The sequence below is a fragment of the Balaenoptera ricei genome, chromosome 8 (genome assembly GCF_028023285.1).
Source record: "Balaenoptera ricei isolate mBalRic1 chromosome 8, mBalRic1.hap2, whole genome shotgun sequence".
Lineage (NCBI taxonomy): Eukaryota > Metazoa > Chordata > Mammalia > Artiodactyla > Balaenopteridae > Balaenoptera > Balaenoptera ricei.
The window spans coordinates 69,691,241-69,715,789 of NC_082646.1; the positions used below are offsets into that span (position 1 = coordinate 69,691,241).

Consider the following 24,549-nt stretch of genomic DNA (forward strand, 5'->3'; position numbering starts at 1 on the left):
ATGGAAATACCTCAGATTTATGATCACGTGAATAAAGAGCCAGCTGAAATTTAATTTTTCTCATTTTTACAACACACCTTGCCAGGTAGATTATTGATAAACATAAACTTCTCAGAGTCTCTTACTTGGGGGCATAAACTGACTTCAAGCACTTATCAGTGCCAATTTTATACCAACAATTTTAATGCTAATTATTGCTCCTCTATGTAATTAAACAAAGCACCCTGAGAACCTCTCTTTTAAAATTTTTGTGTAAATTATTTATTGCAGTATAAAATACATACACAAATATTAAGTACAAAACTGATGAATTTTTGCAAAGTGCACATTTGTGTAATCACCTTGGAGATCAAGATATAGAACACTACCAGCATTCAGAAGCCTCCCTCATGCTTCTTCCCAAATATATGTGTCACCCAACAAAAGTGCTTACCATCTGACTTCTGTCATCTTAGAATACTTTTGCAATTTTTTGACTTTATAAATTTGAATCATTCAGTCTTGTGGTAGGCAAAATTCTGAGAGGACCCCATGCTGCCTGCCTCCCATGTTCTTGCCCTGTGTACTCTCATCCTCTTGAGTATGGTGGAATGTGAATATGGTGGATCTCACTCCTGTGCTTAGGGTATGGGGTTTTGCAAATGTAATTAAGTTCCAAGACAATTGAGTTTGAGTTCATCAAAAGGGAAAGGGATAGGCCTGACGTAATCGGGTGAGCCCTTAGCAAGGACAGGGCCCTTCCCGAAGTCAGAAATTCAAAGCATGAGAAAGACATGGTCCTGCTGGCCTCGAAGGAGTAACCTGTCATGCAGTGAGAGAACTTATGAGCAGGAGGCCTCCAGGAGCTACAACCAGCTGACAGCCAGCAAGAAAACGGACCCCGTGTCCTACAACCACTAAGAACTAAATTCTGCCAACAATCTGAATGAGCTGGAAGAGAACCCTTAGCTGCAAATGAGACCCCAACCCAGTGGACACCTTGACTACAGCTTTGGGAGACACTGAGCAGAGGACCCAGTGGAGCCAGGCCTGCACTTCTGACCTACATGACTATGAGATAATCAGTAGGTGCTATTGTAAGCTGCTACGGTGTTCACTGCTCCCACAACAATAGAAAACTAATACAAATATGTGCTCTTTTGTGCCTGGCTTCTTTCATTAAACGTTAAGGGGGGTGGATCCATGTCCATATGCGTAGCAGTGGTTTCCTCTTTTCCACCACCTCATTTTATTCGCTTGTATGAATATGACACTCTTTATTGGTGCATTCTGATGCTGGGCACTTAGGTTGTTTTCAGTTGTTTTTATTGTGAAGAATGCTGCTTTCAGCACCCTTATACATAGTGTTTCTGTTGGGTATTGTCAAAGATAAACAAAGCCAGATACTAGTTAAAGTGGTAAGGACAGAGTTTAATTAGTAATTTATTGTTACAGTAGGGAAGAGAGTTCAGTATGAACTGAACTCAGCTTTGATTTTGCCAGAGGTGGCTGGGTGTTTGACAGGGAGAATGAGGGAATAGGGAGAGGGGTGAGTGGTGTCTCAGTAGAGTCAGGGAAGTGAAAAGTTCTATACGGTTGGTTAGTGTAAATGCTGGTTAGGTCAGCTGGGTCTGTTAGCTGGCAGTGATTGAAGTTAGGATTCTATCCTCCCCCAGGAACTGGGAGACAGAGGCCCTATCCTTCCTGATGATTGCATTTGAAAGGACTGGCTTTCTGGTCCTCCTGAGTGATAGGAGATACATATACATCTCAAAGGGACAGAAGAAGGATTGACAGTTGTAAGCCCTTTTTAGTAAAGGCTCTAAGAAAGTGTGGTCAGGAGCCTATAGACAGGTGTTGGCTAAAACAAACAGTAAATTCATTTGTCAGTCTTGAGTTTTCTCAGGAAGGTACTTTAAGGGGGACTGGGTCATCCTAGGGATGTGGCCTTGAACTGTTAGAAACTGCCAGTGTTTAAGTCTTTCAGTGTAGGAAGAAGTGGGTGGGCTAAACTATTTGTGTTGAGAGCCTAGTTGCTACAGGCCAAGGTTGAGGTCTAGTCGAGGGGGCTCAGGTGAGCTTGGCTAGAGTATGGGGGAAGAGAGAATCTCTGTCAGTACATACCTGGGAGTGAATTGCTAGGTCCTGGGGTTAGGCGTGATTGGTTTGCTTTAGTAGGTACTGTCAGATGGTTTTCCAATGTGGCTGTGCCAATGTATATACCCTCCAGCAGGAACTGAGAACTCCCCTTGACCCACATCCTTGCCAACACTCCATAGTCTCAGTTTTGTTTTGTTTTGTTGATGTCGCCATTTTTATGGGAGTGTGGTGGTATCTCATGGTTTTAATTGGCATTTACCTGATAATGATGTTGCACTACTGTTCACATGCTTATGTAGATATTTTCTTGTATGATATCTCTATTCAAGTCTTTTGTCCATGCTTTCATTATGTAGTCAGCCCTTTCCTTATTGGTTTGTAATCTGTGTAGATTCTGGATATAAGTCCTTTGTCAGATATAGATATATATATATATATATATATAGATATATAGATATATAGATATAGATATAGATATAGATATATAAAAAATATCTTCTCCCACTCTTCCGCTCACTTTTTCACTCTCTAAAGGTGTTTTTGATAAACAAAGACACTTATTTTAATAAAGCCAAATTTATCAATATTTTCCCCTATTGTTGATTTTTGCATCCTGTTTATGAGATCTTTCCCTATCCTGAGGTCACAAAGATACTGTTGTGTGTTACCTTCTGGAATTGCACTGTCCAATAGGGTAGCCACTATTTCACACTTGAGATAGGGCTAGTGTGAGTAAGGAATTGAATTTTTAATTTTATTTATGTTAATGGATTTAAATTTTAAAACTGAAGCTGTATAAAATATTTTTCTATTCAACTCAATGTTTCTCTTTTGATAGGATTACATTTCACTTTAATTATTGAAAATGTATTGTCTAAACCAAGATGTGCTCATTCCAAGAAGCTCTCATTGTCTGGTTCACAAAATGCCCCTGGCCAGATGCTCAGCATCAAAGACATAAGGGCCTTGAAAGTTCTAACAAGCCAGAAAATGGTTGATGTTCCCCTCCGTGGAAAATAGCACTGGCCTTCAACAGCACAGACATTCCCGATTGGTTAAGCCACAGCTTACTCTTGGGCTGGGAGTCCTTGTGGGGGACAGTTGTAGATGTTTACAAATTCAAGCCCATGTTTAAAACCATTCAAGGGCTTCCCTGGTGGCACAGTGGTTAAGAATCCACCTGCTAATGCAGGGGACACGGGTTTGAGCCCTGGTCCAGGAAGATCCCACATGCTGCGAAGCAGCTAAGCCCGTGCACCACAACTACTAAGGCTGTGCTCTACAGCCCGTGGTCCGTAACAAGAAAAGCCACCGCAATGAGAAGCCCGCGCACCACAGCGAAGAGTAGCCCCCACTCACTGCAACTAGAGAAAGCCTGCGCACAGCAACGAAGACCCAACGCAGCCAAAAATAAATAAATAAATAAATATTTTAAAAATTTAAAAAACCCTTCAAATACTTCCAAAAATTAAAGTTATATCTGAAAACCATTTGTATGGTTCTTTCCATAAATTTCAAAGGTCAGTAACTATTATTTTGGTGCATATAGCAGGCTGTACCAAGTAATATCTCCCCTTGAGCATCCTGGCAAATCATCCCAGGTAAACTGGTTATTACTTCAGTCACTTATTTATCACCAGTGATGAGTTTCATTTTGGTAGCCATGTAATTTTTATAAAATTTACCTTGTTTTCCACAAATCTTTTCTACAAATAAAGGAGCTATATATGAAAAAAAAACCCCAAGAAACAAGATGTGCTGTAAGTATAAAATATGCACCAGATTCTGAAGACTTAGTTTGAATGAAATAATGTAAAAGATCTCATTAATATTTTTATATTTGATTACACATTGAAATGATAATATTTTTGAAATTTGAGCTAAACATATGATTAAGACTAATTTCATCTGTTTTTACATTTTTTAATGTGGCTACTAGAAAATTTTAAATGACATACATGGCTCATGTTGGATTTCTATTGTACAACACTGTTATAGAAGCTTTATTATTTTATCTTTCATAATTAAGTCTATGACCAATGTAGGATAGATTTTTGTATATTCTGTGAGGTAGGGTGAGGGTTTATTTTTTTTCCGTGTTGTTATCCAGTTGATTCAGCAGCATTTATTAAAAAAGCCATCTTTTTCCCCCACTTCATTGCAGTAACACTTTTGTCATTAATGAGGCAGGTTCATTTTTGAACCTTCTATTCATTTCCACTGGTTTGTCTGTCCTTGCACCTGAATCACTCTGTTTTCGTTATGTGGTTTTATAATAAATCTTCATAGTCTGAAGTAAGTTCTCCACTTTGTTCTTCAAGATTGTTTGATATTCTTGGCCTTTTGCATTTCCATATGACTTAAAGAATCAACTCATCAATTTCCACAAAAATATTTTCTGGGCATATGACTAGTATTGCATTGACTCCAGAGATAAATTTGGAGAAAATTAACATCTTTATAATAGTAAGTCTTCAAATCCCTGGACATGATACATTCCTAAAGACTTCTGCAATTTCTGTCAGTGTTTTGTAGTTGTAGTGATCTTGCACAATTTTCATTACATATATTCCCTGGTATTCAATTTTTGTGTGTACAGTTATAAATGATACAGTTTTAAATTGATTAATTTAGAGACATTTGATAGCTTTAGAATATTGTGTCTTCTGATCTGAGAACACACTATAACCCTCTATTTAGTCAGAGTTCATAAAAATTCAGGTTATAAGTCCTTTATCAGATATGTGTTTACAAATATTTTCTCCCAGCTAGTGGATTGTCTTTGCATTTTCATCATCCAAAGAACAGCAGTTTTTAATTCGATGAAGTCAAATTAATTAATTTTTTAATAATTTGAATTAGATTTAAGAAATCTTTCTAAACCCAAAGTTACTAAGGCTTTCTCCTATGTTTTCTCTCAGAAGTTTTACAGTTTTTAGCTTTTGGGCTTAAGTCTATAATCCAATTCTAATTAATTTCTTATAGTAAATAAAAGTCAAAGTTTTTTGCCCATAGATATCCAATTGTTAAAGCACCACTTGTTAAAAAGTCTCTTCTTCCCCCATTGTATTACAATGTCATCTTTACAGATAATTAGTTGACTGTATACGTGTGGGTTTACCTCTGTACTCTCTACTCTGTTCCATTGATCTGTATATTTATCCTTATACTCTTGATTACTAGAGATTTAGAGTAGATCTTGCAAACAGGTAGTGGGAGTCCTCAAATTTTGTTCTTAAAAGTTATTTTGGCTGTTCTAGGTCTTTTGTGTTTCCATAAAAATTTTAAATTTAGCTAGTCAATTTCTACCAAATAAGCCTGCTGGAATTTTGATTGGGATTGTTTTTAGTCTCTAAATAATTTGGGAAAAATTGATACCTACTGAGTCTTTCAGTCCATGGAGATGGAATATCTCTTAATTTATTTAGGTTTTCTTAGTTTTCAGTGTGTAGTTCCTGTGCATATTTTGTTAAATGTATCCCTTAAGAATTTCACAGTTTGTTGTTGTTACTGCTGTAAATGGAGTGGCTTTCTTAATTTTGATTTTCAGTTGCTCATTGTTAATATGTAGAAACGCAATTGACTTTTTCTGTTGTCCTTGCTAAAATCACTTATTATTCTAGTAGCTTTTTTGTGAGATTTTCTACACAGATAATCATGTTGTCTGAAAATAAAGACAGTTTGACATCTTCCTTTCCAGTTTGTATACCTTTTATTTAATTTTCTTGTACTGCCTGGGACCGCCTATACAGTGCTAAATAGAAGTGGTAATAAATAGATCATTATCTTTTTAGCCCAATATCAGAAGACTTATCTTTCTATTTGCTGTAGATTATTTTTATAGGTACTCTTTTTATTGGTTATAACATTATGTGCTTAACATGTACAGCATTATATTTTGACTCCTATATACACTACTGTGTGCTCACAACCAAAGTTTTAGTTCCCATCCATCACCATACAGTTGACCCTCTTTACCCATTTTTCCCTCTGGTACCCTCTTCCCTCTGGTAACCATTACTCTGTTCTCTGTATCCACATGTTTGTTTTTATTTGGTTTGATTTGATTTGTTCATTAATTCATTTATTTTTGTATTCCACATATAAGTGAACTCATATATATTTGTCTTTCTCCATCTTATTTCACTTAGCATAAAATCCTCAAGGTCCATCCATGTTGTCACAAGTGGCAAGATGTCATCCTTTTTTATGGCTGAGTAGTATTCTCTCCTATACCACATCTCTATGAATGTAGCATAGTGATGAACATAGCATAGTGTGTATATCTGTGATGAACATAGCATAGTGATGAATGCAGCATAGTGTGTATATCTTTTGAAATTAGTGTTTTGTGCTCTTTGGATAAATACCCAGAAGTGGAATAACTGGATCATATGGTAGATCTATTCTTAATTTTTTGAGGAACCTTCACACTGTTTTCTACTGTGGCTGCACCAATTTATATTCCCACCAGCAGTATATGAGGGTTCCTTTTGTTAGATATGTAACTACTCAGATTTTCTATTTCTTCTTTTGTCAGTTTTGTAAGTCGTGTTTTTCAATAAATTTGTCCATTTAATCTAAATTTTCAAATTTATTGTCATAAAATGGTTTATGGTTACTGACTTCCTTTAGTACTCTGTAGGACTTTTTATCCCCAGTATTGGTAGGTGTGTTTTCTGTCTCTTTTTTCTCAGTCATTCTTCGTGGAGGTTATCAATTTTGTTCATCTTTTTAAAGAAGAAAATTTTTGCTTTGTTAATTTTCTATTTTATTTCTGCTTTGTCTTTATTGTCTTTCATAATCTGTTCTTATCTTGAGTATTTTCTTCCTTTTTGGTTTCCTTAGGTTCATTTGGTGGTTCTTTTTCTAGTTTCTTGAAGTAGATCTTAGAGCATCAATTCTCAACTTTTCTCTTTTGCATAATGTATACATTTAAAGCTCTAAATTCCCCTCTAATCATCGCTTTAGCTGCATTCTAGTCATTTTGTTATACCATATTTTTTATCATCAGTTAATTTAAATTTATTTTTATTTCTTCTTTGATCTGTAGGTTGTTAGAAAGTATTGCTTAAGTTCTAATCATTTTGAAGTGTTCTACTTATATTTTTTATTAATTGATTTCTAGCTTAACCTCACTGTTGTCAGAAGACATACTATGTATGACTTCAGTCTTTTGAAATTTGTTGATACTTGCTTTATGGCTTGGCATATCACCAATTTAGTGAATGTTCCATGTGGTCTGAAAAAAATTTATATTCTCTAGTTATTGGGGATGTTGTTTTATATCAGTCAATTAGGTCAAATGTATTAGTAGTGTTTGCTCAAATCTTCTGTATCCTTACAGGTTGTCACCTGTACTTCTGACCGACTGGTTATAAGTAGAGGTTCCCCCAGTTCCTTCCTTGGGTTCAATAATTTGCTAGTCTGGTGTAGAACTCAGGGAAACACTTACTTATACTTATTAGTTTATTATAATGGATATGATAAAGGATACAGATGAATAGCCTGATGAACAAATACATAAGATGAAGTCTGGAAGGGTCCCAAGCACAGGAGCTTCTGTCCCCATGGAGCTGGGGTGCAGCACCCTCCCAGCACATGGATGTGTTCACCAATCTGGGAGCTCTCTAAACCCTGTACTTCAGGGATTTTTATGGAGGCTTCATCACATAGGTGTGATCGATTATTAACTCATTTTCCAGCCCCTCTCCCCTCTTCAGAAGATGGAGGGGTAGGGATGATAGTTCCAAGCTTCTAATCATGGCTTGGTCTTTCTAGTGACCAGTCCCCATCCACAAGCCCACCAAGAGCCACTTCATTAAAACAAAAGATACTCCTATCACCTAGGAAATTCCAAGGGTTTTAGGACCTTTTTGTCAGGAATTGGGGTCAAAGATCAAATATTAGCAGAAGCCAGGGGCAGAGACCAATACAGAAAGTCCCTGATTTACACTGGTTCAATTTGCAATTTTTTGACTTTATGGTAATGCAAAAGCAATATGCATTCATTAGAAACCATACTTCACGTTTTGAATTTTGATCTTTTCCCAGGCAAGCAATATGTGGTACCATACTCTCCAGAGAGCCACAGCTCGCAGTCAGCCAGGAGACCTGGCTGGTAAATAACCGATACACTTACAGCCTGTACTCTGTACTCAAACAACCATTCTGTTTTTCACTTTCAGTGTAGTATTCAATAATCTATCAATACATGAGCTAGTCTACCCTTTGTTATAAATTAGGCTTTGTTTTAGATGATTTTTTCCAACTGTAGGCAATGTAAGTGTTCTGAGCACATTTAGGTATGCTAGGCTAAGTTACAACATTTAGTAAGTTAGGTGTATTAAATGAGTTTTCAACTTACAATATTTTCAACTTTGGATGGGTTTATCGGGATGTAACCCCATTGTAAGCAGAGGAAGATCTGTAGGTATATTTCTTATTATTTCACACTATCTTACATTAAACAGTCAATTGTCTTTTAAAGAAATTAAGAACCACAAAGAAAAATTATTTTATATTTACCATTTCTGAACCTCTTCATTCCATCTGGTATATTCCTTCTGCTACAGAACTTTTTAAAACTTTTTGATATCCATGTCAGCTAACAACAAATTATCCTAACTTCTTTCTCCTAAAAAAAGCAAAAAAACAACAAAAAAAACCCCTTTCTTTTTGCTTCATTTTTTTTTAAAAAAACAAGGAAGGTAAGGAGAATTTTTTTTTGATATTTGTTTATTTATTTATTATTTTATTTATTTATTTTGTCTGTGCCGGGTCTTAGCTGCTGCACACGGGATCTTCATTGAGGCATGCAGACTTCTTAGTTGTGGCCTTCGAACTCTTAGTTGCAGTGTGCATGCGGGATCTAGTTCCCCAAGCAGGGATCAAACCTGGGTCCCCTGCATTGGGAGTGTGGAGTCTTACCCACTGGACCACCAGGGAAGCCCCTTTTGCTTCATTTTGAATGGGTCGTTTCACTGGACATAGAATCATAAGTTGACAGATTTTTTTTGTTCTTTCAGCATTTTAATGATGTTCTATTGTCTCTTGGCATATTTAGGTTCTGACAAGATGTCCATGGACATTCTTATCTTTGTTTCTCTGTATGAAATGTATCATTTTTCTCTGTCTTCTTTTGAGATTTTATCTGTATCTCTGGTTTTTGGCAATTTCATTATCATGAGGCTTGCTATGATTTTCTTTGTGTTTACCCTGCTTGTGGGTTTTTGAGCTTCTTGAAGCTGTGGATTTACAATTTTCATTAAATTTGCATGATTTTCAGCAATATTACGTCAACTATGTTTTCTGTTCCTGTCATTCTCCCTCTGTCTCCTGGCACTCCAATCATATGTATTTTAGACCACTTGATATTGTCCCATGGGTCATTGAGGTTCTATTCATTTTTTCAGTCTCTTTTTCTCTGTGCTTCATTTTAGATAGTTTTTATTTTATTGCTATTATTTAATTTCACTGAATATTTTCCTCTGCAGTATTTAGTCTGTTGTTAAACTGATCCAGTGAAATTTTCATTTCAGATTTTGTAGTTTTCATCTTCATAGGTTCCATTTGGTTCTTTTAAAAATATTTATTGTTTCTGTCCTTATTCTGTTCATGTTTTCTTTTTAAATTCTTGAGCACATTTAGAATAACTCTTTTTAAATCTTTCTCTGCTAATTTCATCATTTCTGAGTCTGCTTTTATTGATTGATTTTTCTCTTGATTATCAGACTCATTGTCCTGCTTTTTTGTGTATCTAGTACCTGCTTACTGGCTGTTAGATTTTGTAAATATTACATTTTAGAGTGTCTAGATTTTGTTTCCTCATTTAAAGAATGTTATATAAGCATTAAAAAATGTTTGACAGGCAGTAGAGTAACTTGCAGATCAATTTGTTTCTTACAAGGCTGGTTTTTAAGCTTAATTAGTTATGTCTATAATGACCTTTACTCTAGAGGTAATTTATCCCTGTTACTCAAGTGCGACTCTTCTGTCGTCTCCACTCTAATGCCCCCAACATTTGCTCTACCCTATTTGGGTAAAACTTGAACATTTTCCAGTCTTGTGAAAGCTTTAGAGATTATTTACCCTGTAACTCTTCAGCAGTTGTCGGCCCAACCTCATGCAATTTCTCTCTATGCATCTATAGTTTATCATTAAGCAATAGACTCAAGTTGACTTTTATGCTTATTTCTGAAGTCTGTTTTCTGCATAGCTCCTTCCTCTCAGTACTCTTCCCCACATATTCCAACTGCCTCAGCCCACTCAAACGGTGACCTTTGTCTTCTCAACTCAATGAATCTGCTATGCTCTGTTTAGGTTCCTCCTACCTGCACTGTGTTCTGGAAAGTGCCTGTAGGCAGAAAGCTACTGTGATTGTAGGGCTTACCTCATGTAAGCTCTGTTCCCGCCTTTATCACAGTTCTGTACTGCCTCTTGTCCAGTGTCTGGAAACAGCTGCTTCATATATTTCATCCTGACTTCTAGTGCTTTGTGGTGGGAGATCAGTCCCAGAATCAGTCACTCCATTATAGCCAGAGTAGAACAATGCTGCAAATTTTTTAAGCTTGCAAATGAAAAGTAAACTAGAATGAATGGTTCTATGATGGAAGAGAGTAAAGGGGAAGAGATTCAAGGGTAACTATTTAACTTTATATAACTTTGCCAGAAGTTTAAGAAATGCATTATATCTGGGAACGTTTTCTCCTCAATTTCAAAATAAAATTCAGTGGAAATATTAAATTTATTTTTGACAGTTAGAAAAAGTTTTAAATTTAGGTTATTATACTTCCTCCATAAAATGACGGTAGATTAGGCAGTTTTAGTAATATTGCAGTATTGTTCGTTGGGATCAATGATGATGATGAAGCAATGGCTGCTGCTTCATCTTCTGGGAGAGGCAGCAGATGATGATGATGACATTTATTTAAGCACCTGCAATGAACCAGGCACTGTGTTAGGCTCTTTATATTGATTATGTTTACTCTTCTACAACAGTTCTGCAAGTTAGATGTCATGATCCCCAGAAACTCAGGAGGTGAAGTTAGTTCCTCAAGCTCACACACTAAGAGGGGAATACTCAGTGACTAAAGTACTCAGTGGTGATTTAGTGGCTGGGGCTGGGAAACAGTCTCAGCTCCCCACTAACGATGCCTCCACCGTTATTATGCGGCTCCTGATTTTCTCTTCACCTGAGCGTTCCCATCTGGCAAATTAAAGTGGAAAACAGTTAACTCTCTCCCCAGAGAGGCTGTGTTATTATATAGATGTTTTGCATTATTTTGCTTTGAATAACAGCATATGTAAATGTGTTCCTGGAGGTTAAAATTACCCTTAGTTTTTAAAACTTGGCCTCTCCCACTGGGGTGAATAGTTGAAAATTACAGGGAAGAAAAGGCAGGCTGGAGAGAATGTTAGTCAGCTTGGAATTGCCTCTCCTTCTCCCTCCCCACCCAACACATATTTCTCTTTAGATAGAAGCTGACGCGGCAGAGTAAAGATTAGTAAATCTCCTATCATGGAGTCCTAGCTGGTTCTGATATCCAGTGTTCAAGGTGCGTTAATCCAGATATTAATCATTAACTCTGCATCAGGTTGATGTGTAGGGGCAGATGTTCTAGCTGAGAAGAATAAAAATCTCCTGTGGCACCTGGAACACTTTATCACACGTGATCCCCAGTCAGATCACAAAGAGATCTGAGCGAACACAGGCACTTTCCTGCCTCTAACCATCTACCTCTTTTTCAGGGGTTGGCATCTCCCCTCGACTTCAGCTCTCCCGTGGGCCCTGAATTGTTGAGCCCTCCCTATCTTAAACCGCCTTTCCTGGCATTTGAATCATCACTTCGATGATGTGATAATATCTGCAAGTTGGGAAAATAAAATTGGCATTTGTTTAGCCATAATTAATGAAATATTTATGTTGCATGAGACTATGTGATAAAACCTTAGGCTTAGAGTCCTTTTGCTTCTGATTACATTTGGGATTTTTTTTTTTTCTATGACCAGACATTCTGACGCCAGCCCTTTTACACTGAGCAGATGTCATGTAGTAAAAATGGGTGCCAGATGCTGTGAGCCGCAGAAGGGCGATTTGTTTAAGAGCTGGCTCCGACTTTTTTGCATTCAATTACTCTGCAGAACGAACCTTACACAAGCATTTAGGTAACTCAGCTAACTTCAGACATGAATTTTAATAATAGATTTCATCTCTGAATGCATTCCTAGCAACACACCATATAAATGGTGTTTAAGGAATTAATTGATTTCTGCATAATACCTTTTTATTTTTCACATGAAAAGAGAGCTGCAAAGCTCTTGGCAGGGACCCAGAAATGTAATTAACGTAGAGGGCCAAATTTTCAGTTGCCCTTAGGTGCTGCCGCCTCACGCTCATGGCAGGTGCAGTGAGGGGAGGGCAGGGAGGAAGAGAATGGGGGTAGCAGGGAGGAGGGAGAGGTGGCTTTGGGTCATGATGCAGGAGAAGAAGCTAGGAGTTCAGTGAGTTCTTCTGTTCCCATTTCAGGTCCCAAGCACGTCCCCGTCAGAACGCAGGTGACAGGGACTGCCTCTTCCACCTCTTCCACCACCACCTCCTCTGCAGATGAAGAATTCGATCCTCAGCCTTTCTTGCGGTCAAAGGTAACAACACTTGGCAAACCAAAGGGGGCCTTGGCTTGCGGGGGCCGTTTACCATCCAGATTTCAGACCCAATGTGGGCTCCAGCTGCAGCAGTTTCATTAGGAGAATCACGTTTCATTGCATCTGACAGCAGCCGCTCTTTTTACCTGGAACCCCCTAAGAATTACCTTTATATATATTTTTTTTAACTTTTAGAAACTTGCCTTTCTCAGAGATGTCAAAGTGGGAAGGGGGAAAAAACAGACATATTTACTTGAAACCATTTGGTGACTGCAGCTCTTAAAGTGGTGATCCAACAAGCAAACCATCGAAAAAATTAAAACAAGCAGATGTGTATTTCCCTCGGGGTAGCACAGCTTCATTTAAGAAGCACTAGAGGCAGATTGCATGGAAAACGTTATGTTTATTCTAATCAGAAATACGAAATGTACCATGCAGTTGCATCTAGACTCTGAGGATCCCCACTGACTAGCCGTGTGCCGGCGGGGGAATGGCAGTTCTTCTCTTTGCTTAATGAACATTAATTTCTGGAGAACCCTTTAAATAACTCCCATGCCCATGGATTAAAAAACACAAACGTCATTGTATGTCTTTAAATGTGTCTGTATGTTACATACACGGAGACACGCATCCCATGAGCAAATCCCACCATTGTTTTCTTTATCCTCTGGGGCTGGAAGAGCTGAATGGCTGGACATCATATGCTTCCTGGGCAGACAGAAGCAGTTCACTGCTCTGGCAGTGTTTATTTTTTGGAGCAGTAAGGATCTGTGGAGAAAGAGAGAGAACCAAATTTATTTACTTAAACTCAACTTTTCCATATCTAGCGCTAGGAGCTTTGGCATCATCTCAAGTCATTCAGGGGTTCCAGCTCCCCACGGCCCACCTTGGAGCAAGTCAGGAGAGAGCTGGGACGTGGTGGGGAGAGAGAGAATGAGAAGAAGAGAATACGTAGAGATTTCTGATTTCTAACCGTGGGTGTCCATGATTAGTTAGACACTCAGTACCAATGAATTCTATGTGTCGTGTTGATTTCTGGGATTTCCTTACAGACCCTCTCACCCCCTTGAGTGACCCTGAGTTAATTCTGTATTCAAATGAGGCAGAAGCCCCAGCATCAGCCATTCTGCCACTCATGGGGACCAAAAGAATGGAGTGGCTGAAAGCCATCGAAATGGCAAGACCATGATACCTAGGGCAAGCACTGCAAATAGCTCCTGTCCTCCTGCTGGACCAGAACAGAGCCAGTCATCACATAAGCCTGCAGTGTGGTAAACCTTGCCCGCTTCACCTGGCTTCCAACACGGCCCACTCTTCAGGCAGGGAAGCTGGCAAAAAGGTTCCTTCTTTATGACTTCCCAAGGGCTCACACTGAAGGAACAAGGGAAGTGCTTTCCCTTCTAGTTTCTTTATCTCTTCTGCCCCATATAGGTGTGTCCCCAGCCACATGGCACAGAGCCCACGTCAGCTCAAGTGAACCTTTGCAAAGGAAACTGGAGACAGGATATGCAGCCTCGCCTCTTTGCTCTGCCCCCTCCCCTCAGGTTAATGCCTGGATCTGAGAGAGAGGGGGACAGGCAGCTTGTTTTCAGTCCTGCCAGATTTCTCCCTTTCTCTGTCCTTCATCTTTTTCTTCCTTAGCCCTTAGACGTTTGCCTTTCTTCTCTGTATCGTCATCACCATTATTGAAGATGTGAGAACCGTGCCTGGTGCAATGTAAGGCTATATGAGCGTTTGTTAATAAATCATCCTTCTTTTTTTCTATGTCCACATCTTTTAATAAAAGGCAGTAAAGGACTTTCTTTCCCTGTCTAGGTTCTGCTTTGCTGACTCTTGATAAAGCAGTTGGGGTTTGGCAGCTTTGCTGCTGGGAAGTGCTAAGACAGCGCGATGCTGTCAAGGCATCCCTCGCTGAAATTGTTTGAATGGTCTTAATTTAGGGGGGAAGTTTGATATTTCTATAAAGCAGAGGTCCTTGATGCATCTGCACCGAATTTGGCACAGGAAAGGCAGAATAAACTCGATAGAAATGTGGACACTGGATTCAGGTTACCTGCGCTTAGCTCCTGGCTCTACCAATTCCGGATTGTGTCATCTTGGGCAAGTTATTTAACTTCTCTGAGTTTTGATTTCCTTATCTGTGAAATAAGGTAATTTGTGGAATAAATAAAATGATGCATGTGAAGTAATCAGTACAGTGTCTGGCACATAGCACACAAAAAATGCTGGCAATTATTATGTAGATTAGTATAGTGGAAGCTCAAGAGATATTTGTTAAATAACACCACACCCCTCCCCACCCAGCCTTCCCAGAAAGGTCCTGGCTGCTTAAAGGAGAGGTTCCCTCACCCAAATGGCCTGGAACCTCTGCAGTGGTTGACAGTCAATCTGGAAGTTGTCCTCTAGCAATAGAGATGTGATATAGAATAAGTCTGAGTTCTGAGAGCCAAAATTTCCTTCCAAGGATGAAAGAAAGGATGAAGATCTTTAGGATTCTACATCCTACAGAGAATTTTAGAAAAACCAAGTTTCGTCATTGAGCTAAATGTTTTCACCAATGATCCGTAAACATTCTGAACCCTGAAAGCTGGATGCTCTCCTAAGGAGAGTGATGGAATGGGTGGCCGAATGACAAGGATCCAGAAAGCCCTGGAAAGGCACTTGCTTTTAAGGTAAAATCTCTGACCTCTATTATGGACCTGGGGTCAGGCCTGTTAGGTCTATTCCCCACTTGTGGATTTATAGTCCTTTTAATGGGCAAATATTCAGCTCAGCCAGAGCTACTGAATGCCCAGGCACCAGGCTAGATGTAACAAGTTTTTAATTCCATATTTATTTCTGCCAGCATAGAAAAAAGTCTCTCGTATGTTCTCATTCTCATCCTAATATAGAAAATTGATGTGTATGCTCCGAGAAGGCAAACATAATAAAACTGGCCCAAGTTGGACATTTATTTTGTATATGTAAGATGTATACATACATACATTATACATACTACATACATACACACACATATATGAAAAATAGTAGATTTTAGTAAGAAATTATAATCATGCTAATTTGTATAATAATAATATAATAATCATACTGGTAACAGTAAAAATCATAGTATTTACTGAATATCTATCCCATATCTTTTTTAAGTATTCTGCAAAGGACTTGACCCACCTTACCCCATTTAGTCCTTATCCCATCCCTACAAGGTAGGCATTAAATCATTCTCATCGCTCTGAAGAGGACGCTGAAGTTCAGAAAGTTGTATGACATCCCGAAGCTCACACAGCTCAGCTGGGGTTTGAATGCCAGCTTTGCATGGCTCCTGGGCCCAGTGCTCAAACATTATTCTCTGCTGCCTCTCCAATCAGAAGAGTCTCCTGAAACTTCCCGTATGTGGAGCTGGTCACACCACTACTTCTCCTTTCTCTGCTGTCTAAAACCTGGAAGAGACACCGTCAGGATCTGGACAGCTATTTTAAATGCCTCAATTTTGAACGTTCTGTATTCTACTAGCCCAGGCACACAGAGAACCCAGTGGTATTAATGACATATTTGTACAAGCAAAGTGAAGTAGGGAAGGCAATCTTATGCCTAGATACAGAACATTTCCATCACTGCAGAAAGTTCTGTTGACATTGTTGTTCTAGAAGCTAAGCAGTGGTTTGGTTGGAGAGGGCAGAGTGTGTGACAGTATTTTGTAAATTTCAGCTTCATTTTTCAAGACATATTTTTTTCTTCTTGGTTTTTGTAGGAGAGGAAGACACTAAGAAGAAGAAGGAAGCTAGAAAAAGCAACAAAACAATTGGTTAAGCAAGAAGAATTGAAAAGACTTCATAAAGCTCAGGTCAGAAAACAAACTTGAGCTGAGTGAGTGGGTCTGGGATCCTGGGGATCTGGATCTGGAAGCCTTTGGAAATCTGTATTGCACTGGGGAAAGATAGGTCTCTCTTCTCTGAGCAACTGGGCTTGTGGCTATTCTAAAGGCTCTGACTCAATCCCTGGTGGGACTCTGGGGCCTGGAGGGCCCAGGTGTTGAGTTGACCCACTCCCAGCTGCCTTTCCATCTGCAGACGCGTGTCCTGCAAAGTGAGCTGGAACAGCAGCCAACACACAGCCTTGGGAACAATCCCAGGCCCTTAGTGCCACACACCAGTGGCCTTAGTTTTGTCCTCTGTGAGGACACAACCTTCCCCTGACCTTCTGACAGTGTCTTTGCTGAGCTGACAACTACTGGGGCTGTCTCTATTCCAAGGTTAGTTGAACACTCAAGCATCTAGCATTCTGCTACAGATTTCCTGGGCTGATTGTTTACTCCAAACATTTCTGCCCAAGTTGATCTGCCCACCTGCAAAATGAAGCAGAAAGTCAAGGCACACCCCCTCTCCCTGAGGACCCCAAACCTAGCCTTGAGGGACAGTTGGGTTTTAGGACAGAAGGACTTAAAATGACCACTCATGTTAATGCAGCATACCCTACATCCCTTCTTCCAGTTGTTCGCTTTATCAGGCCGGGTAGTCCTGTAATTTGTTTCTGACAAAAACAGGAAGTCACTTACTCCAGCCTCCTTTACTCTTCTCAGTGACTGACTTGGGAGCCACTCCCTTCACCTAGTGGCTGGGAAAACTTCCCATAAATTCCCTCTGTCCATTCTCAACTTCTGAAACAGGCTTTCTTGAAACATTTCAACTTTTCCTTCTGAGAACATCAGAAGTCTTTATGAAATGGATTGGCAAACTCAGCAATTTCCCCTCCTTCTATTTTTACTCCAGACAGTAGGCAGTGATAACAGAAGAATTACAATGGCCTTTTGAGGCCTAATCTGCTAGCACCCATACCAGTCCTGTATAATCTTTGAGATTTTCATCCTTAGTTTCTAAAGAATGACCACCATATCAATCAGCTTGAGCTGCCATAATGACATACCACAGACTGGGTGGCTTAAACCACAGAAATTTATTCTTTCACAGTCCTGGAGGCTGGAAGTCCAAGATCAAGGTGCCTGCAGGATTGGTTTCTGGTGAGGACTCTCTTCCTGGCTTGTAGACAGCTGCCTTCTTGCTGTGTCTTCACATGACCTTTTTTTCTGTGTGCATTCAGAGAAAGAGAGAGAGAGAATTTTGGTATCTTTTCCTTTTCTTATAAGGACACTAGTCCTGTTGGATTAGGGCCCACTGGTATGACCTCACTTAACCTTATTTACCTCCTTAAGGGCCCTATCTCCAAACACAGTCTCTTTAGGGATTAGGACATCAACATATGAATTTGGCGGGGTGGCAGGGGTGGGGATGGAGGGGGCACTACTCAGTCCATAACAATTATAGGGCCATAATTGCAAAGTAATCAGTAATAAAGTCATTTAAATGTTTCCCTTCCTTTAGCAATTCTACACCGTGCCAGCAAGAGACAGATCTATAAAGATATAATTGTCTTTAAAAGAGAGACAGAGAGGAAGAGGGCATAAAATTACAAGTAGTTTTAGATAGAATTCCCATCTATTTCAGATTTTATGTTCGGGGCTTAAACACTCTCAGCTGAGACAGGAAGCCAGGTGGCTGCTCCGTCCCCACCCCTCCCACCGCCACCCTTGCTTGGGCCTCTTCACGGGTTGCAGATGCCTCAGCGATTGTACTTTGAATCCAGGGGAGACTTAGAACGATGTGGAGTTAAGGAGGAAGAGGAGTGAGACAGAGCTAGAGGAAGGTAGGAAAGGAAGAACACACACGTTCTACCTGCCCAGACAGCTGCCACTTCCTTGAACACACCTGGTCTGCCAGGTGCAAAGTCTGTTCTGTCAAGAGATGTGCCTTTTGGCAGCGTGTGTTTGAAAGCAGACAAAATGGACGGGGATGAACAGAATGTACAGAGGAAAGGTTTTCCCTTCATTTTCCTTCCTCATATACAAGCGAGAAGTAGCTGGTAAGGAAAATAAACATGTAAAGGCAAACGCAGTCATGATCCCAAGCCTCGCTAGGTGCCTTGATGGTTAGGTTAAGGTTATGGAGGGGGTGCCTTAACGGGATAAACATTTCTGTCTTGTCTTAATAAACTGCTAGTAATAAGCCACAGTGCACTTCCACAGGCAATCAAGAGCCCCCGTGGTGCAGTGAAAGGATAGGTTGCCCATTTTTAGCTGAGGACAGGAGCAGGACAAACCAAGAGAGGGACACCCAGCCCCAGGAGTTGGCCCACGTCTCCTGCTCCAGAACAACTTCTTGGGAGGTATCTGCCGGTTCTTCTTGGGAAAAGAAACGTGCCCTGTGTTTGCCCCCGGAGATCCTGTCCTACTCTGGGTAGGGACTGTAGCTCTGATGGCTATGCCGTCACCGTGGTCAGAGGCCGAGGCTCCGCGGAGTCCAGGAACTACGAGGACCACCCACCCAGCCCAGCAGCCTCTGCCTGAGAGCATGTCTGTGTGACTGGCCTGGTCAAAGGGGAGTGTTTTAATGTCTCCTTGGGGGCAAATTGAGCTTACACACAGACTCCTTGCTTTATGTTTTCATACTTAAAGAAAGGAAATGTCAAGTTCTAGTTGTTTTGGGAATTCATAGGTTCTTACCCAGTTAATCAAGGAGGTGGCATCACGAGGGAAAGGGCTTCTTCCTCTTGGAAAGTAGGCGGCAGAAGTGGCGCCCTTGCATGACTCTGCGCGTTGAAAGTACCTGCGTGACATATGATCCTGGCATTGCAGGCCATCCAGAGGCAGCTGGAAGAGGTGGAGGAGTGGCAGAGGGCTTCCGAGATCCAGGGCGTGAGGCTAGAGAAGACGCTGAGAGGAGAAGCAGGTAGGCATCCCTGCGGGCGGATCTGGAACAGCGGGCTGGGGCCCGTGTCTGTGGTCTGAAAACAGTGCCGGTCTAACCATCCGGGCAAAACAGTGAGACCTTGTCACCTGCTATGGAACTGTCAACACGGACCTGCGGTGCTCAATCCACAACTGCTTCCCACTTTCAGAATCAAACTGGTTGTCCTGTTTGAAATTCCCAGGGCATCAGTCAGCCTGTGGGCCTTGGATTTCTGGTCTGTCCAGTCTCTCTTCTGCTAGTGTGAATGTTCTTTGCAATTCAGGGATTAAGATAAATTCAGGAGAAACAGTTGGGTGTTGAAGCAATGTTGGTAGTGATTCAAAGCCTGGACTTGGAGTCAAAGTCCTGGTTTCTCCCTTTACCACCTGTAGCTCCCTTTATCAGCTGTAGGGCCTTGGGCCAGTCACGTTCTAAACCTTTATGAACTTTCGTTTTCTCCTCTAAAATTTGGATAATAGTGGTTTCCTATCTTATAGAGCTGAAATAACGATTAAAGGAGATATATATATATACATGATGAAATATATATATGATGAAATTAAATCAGCACATTACCTGGCACAAGGTAAAGCAATGAATAGTAACTGTTCTACTGGTAGCTTCAGATTCTTAGATGCAAACAGAATTCATCTGGTGAAGGCCTGCTTTGTACTGGACATTAAGACAGTAGGTCTGTAATGATAAGTATGACATTTCCTGCCTTTGAGAAGTTTATGGTCCATTGAGGGACACAGACATGTGAATAAACCACAATACAGGGGGACGAGGGCTGTGATGGGAACAAGCATTAGGGTGGAATGAGGACAGAATCACGAGGTTCCTAACTGATCTCGATGGGGAAGGGTGGTGGTCAGCCTAATCACCTGGAAGGGGTGATCTGTTAAGACAAGAACTGGAGAAGGAACAGGAGGTTACCAGGGAGGTGAGGAGACTATTCTGGCAGAGGGAACAGTACCTGCAAAGACCAAAAGTAAAAAGACGTGACATGCCATAACACATAAGGAACCAGCAGAGAGTTTTGAGTGAGGAATGAAACTGAAAGAAATCTATGTGTTTGTGGAAACCATCCAGCAGTGGTGTAGCTAGTGAATTGGGGTCAATGGGGGGTATTGTCTCTTTTTTAAAATTGAAGCACAGTTGATTTACAATATTGTGTTAGTTTCAGGTATACAGCAAAGCGATTCAGTGATATATATATGTGTGTATATTAGGGGTATTGTCTCTTTAATTTCTGATGTGATGTCTTTAGCCTTCTGTATTTGGGATATAAAATGTGAGAAAGCAGACACTGAAAACACATATCTCTGTGTGTGATCATGTAAACAACATAGGGAAAGGTTAGGGCTTCAGTTCTCTTAAAAGTTCAGTTATTCGAGAATAATGGTACCAGCAGGGGCAGACCCAGATTTTGTGAGGCCTGAAGCTCATACAAAGTCATGCAGGCAAACCTGTGGGGCTGCTCCCAGAGCCCTGCAAGGGCCGGTCCACGTGAGAGGCCCTGTGGTTTCAGCTTCTGTAGCTGTGTGGTTATTGTCTCTCTGGAAATGTTGGAGTCTGACTTTACCCCTCTGTGCCTCAGCTTCTGTGTTTCTGAAGTGGGAGTGAAAATTATACTTGTTCCTTGGATTTGTGGTGAGGATTGGCTAAAACAATGTATGTGGGAACTCTAGCACAGTGCCTGGCATGGGAGAGATGGTTAATAAATATTTGCTCCTTTTCTTACAATACTCTGTGCATTTCCTTGCAAAGAGAACCCAAATCCACCCATCAGAAGTAGGGTTCTTGACAAAAATGGTAACTGTTTCTCACTGCTTGGAGTCCCTGCCTACCTCTACAGCCATTGTCAGGGCTTTCGATACAATGAAATGTTTGGTCATATTCCCGATCAAGAAGGCTTGGCACTTGTCTTTAGGAATCCGCTGACTTCAGTGAGAGCCTTAGAAGTGAAAAGGATAAACCAGCAAAGCTAGGACATGTTTCATTTTGCTGGGGAGGCAGTATGGCGTGGTGGGGTAAGTAAAACTGTAAGCGTCAAGGAGCCCTGTGTTCAAATTCTGTTCCACTGCATTTAGGCTGTGTGGTTTTGGGAGAATCACTTAACCTCTCTGCTCTCAGATTCCTTATGTGAAAAATGGAGCTAATAATCCTCACATTACCAGGTCATTTTGAGAATTAAGTGTATTGGTGGACCAAGAGTCTCCCAAGAGTGCCTACCACATTGTAGGCATTTAATAAATGGCTACTGATATTATTTTACAAAATGTTAAATATCCATTCACACTTTTTAAAGAATTGACTCTCTGATCTTTATTGCTTGAAATTTAAAGTCTGGAAACCAAATTTTTAAAGCTTCTGAAAATCTCCCTCACCCTCAATATAAAAAAAGGCTATTTGCAGTTATCAGCTAAAGAAACTCGGCCAACTTATGGTGTTTTCAAAGGTGTATTTGCCTGGCCAGAAGATGGATTTTGTTCATTCCCTCTATATCCTTGGTAATTTAATTCCCCTGTTAAGTTTATGGGCCTTTTTCTCCTTAATTGTCCTTATGTGGGTGACAGATGCAGATTAACAAGGGGTAGGAGACTGAAAGAGTCAAGTCACAGAGAGCGGCCCCAAAGGAAACCAAACAGAAGATTTGCAAACCAGGCATTGAAATTAATACACTCGAACTTGTAATAACATTTGTGCAATAATAATATTCCTTTGCAGTTTAATATTCTACTCAGCCCCTTTAAGAGCTTGCCCTGGTGCTTAATGAATGACCGATGTTTATTAGGTTAAGTTGTATTTGAGCTGGCCTGGGCTGCTCTGGTTCAAGTGATTTAATGGGAATTATTTAATAAGCATTATTAGGATAATTAGAAAATGATCACAGTTAGGCAATAATATTGAACTATAAAGGTTGTGAATAACCAGATTTAGAGACAGGCCTGAAAACATGAGTCGTCTGCAACAGTTATGCAAGTCTCCTCTGATAATGATGTGCGCCAGCCTGAAAGGGTCTTTTGTTCCTAGGAGTTATTCATTAGGCGAGCATTGAATTAGAGGAACACGCGGGGGTGCAGGACGGAGGGCAGTGATGGCTGATGAGCAAAATGAGGCTTTGATGAGCTCCCAATTGTCGTGACAACAATTCCTGCTTTCTCTTTTTCCAACAGTCAGAAACAAGCTCTCCCACCCCCAGGAAGGGTTTTTCCCCGTTTTGTCAAGGCAAGGGAAACAAAGAAAAACAAAAGTCCAACAATCCACCCCAGATGACAAGTCATTATGTTCTGTAGGGTGTGTGTGTGTGTGTGTGTGTGCGTGTGTGTGTGTGTGTGTGTGTGTGTGTGTGTGTAAGTGTGAGAGATGGACGTCCTTGACAAAGGAAATGGATTCTCCTGATGGTCCTAGCTGCCCAGAGTAAAGGACCATGATATACAGCGGCCTGATTGCTCTGAGCCTTACCGTCTATGAAGAGGTCAAGTCGAGCTTTGCAGCCACTTAGACTCTTCTTGGTTACCTTCTGGTTTTGTTGGTTGTCAGTGTAGTGGTCAGTGTTATGTGCGATGGAACACCACAGTTTAGCAAGAGACCACCATTCAAATTTAGTAGATAACAGAATCTGTGCTTTCTTTCAATACCTGGGGACAGGTAAAATCTGGTGAAAACTGAGATCAGCTTTGAGGGAGAAAAGATTAGTCCCCAGGGGAATGTAACGGAATATTCCTCCCTTATAGCTTTACCAACTTTGAGGATGGCTTACGAGTTGATTGCCTGCATCCCTGCGTTGAGCTTCTTGCTTTTTTGTTTTAGAGCCTGATGGCTTTTCCTTCACACAGATAAGGGGTTTACAAAGAAATAGCAGGATGTCTGAGGCTGCCAGCAGGTGGCAGCAGGAGCACACATTATGACAAGAGAAATTGCAATGAACCCTAGGCAGGAAGAGGGAAGTAGTTTGGCTTACACTCTGTGGTTTTTATCTTGACTGCTGCTGAGGAACAGAAGAAACAATAATTTCCTGGATGATAAAGCAACGAGGTGCCCTGAAAATAACACAGATATTAGAATCCGACACTCCTGAGTTTGAATCCTGATGCCATTCATAGACAAAGACTCTGAAGTTGGTAGCTAAGCAACCAAGGAATTTGGATGGATTTGCTACACTCTATGTGCTGAAAGTAAACAGTGATATTCAGTGCATCAGAGCAAGGGAGCTTTTACTCACAACACAGCAAACAGCAGGAGCAGCAGTGTGGTACAAGTTGCCCTGTATCTAAGTGCCAGGGTGTAGCCTGATAGGCCCTGATGGCAGCTGTGCACACAGTGGATTGTGCCACAGTAGAGGAACTCAGCAGCTTTTATGGCAAGCAGTAAATAAGCCAACGCCCTTTCCCAGGAAGCAAGTAGTCTACTTGGCTGGCTGCAAGAGTGGCTCAGGGACACAGGATGGTTAGGCCTTGCTCTTTGGCACACTCAGCAAAGACATGCAGGGATGCTGGTTTATGACAGATTGCCTCACTCAACAAATGTCAGTAATCCATTTATTACGTATTTACCTCTGTTTTTAGCCTCAGTAGCCACCTGGTCGAGCAGTGGCCTTATAACAGAGATGGGCCCAGTGAGGGCGAGACTAAGATTCTCTTCCTGAAGAAGCCTTGGGTCCTCTCTCCATTGCATGGATTCTAGGGTCATTGAGGCTTCAAAGCTGTGTGCCCTAGACAATTGCTTTACACAAAAAAATTCCCATGACAGCAGCAAGAAATATGTTTTATATCACAAGTTAGTACATATAAATATATAACTGAATAAAATGTTTCAAGAGATAATATTGAATTTTGCTACATATAAAAGACTACTACTTTCTATTCTGTCTCATTTTTAGTGCTTGTTGTGACCCATAAAATTAATTTTGCAACCCTCGGTTTTAAAAAACACTGTCGTGATAATTTTATCTGAAAAAAATATTTTAAACTAAATACGAAACTGGCCACCTCATCCAAGGATACAGAATGTGGTTCCTAAGAAGTGTGGAGCAGTGGAATGG

The 24,549-nt window shown here is 40.6% G+C and overlaps 1 protein-coding gene across 1 annotated transcript in view; it reads left to right on the forward strand.

Annotated features, from left to right (window-relative positions):
• MICAL2 (microtubule associated monooxygenase, calponin and LIM domain containing 2) overlaps window positions 1-24,549 on the forward strand; it is a 218,993-nt gene that overhangs the window by 172,052 nt on the left and 22,392 nt on the right. Inside the window, exons 36-39 of the mRNA XM_059931145.1 lie at window positions 2,034-2,053; window positions 12,608-12,723; window positions 16,472-16,564; window positions 19,409-19,502. Of these exons, the coding sequence (XP_059787128.1) occupies window positions 2,034-2,053; window positions 12,608-12,723; window positions 16,472-16,564; window positions 19,409-19,502 (323 nt within the window). The remainder of the gene's footprint in view (window positions 1-2,033; window positions 2,054-12,607; window positions 12,724-16,471; window positions 16,565-19,408; window positions 19,503-24,549) is intronic.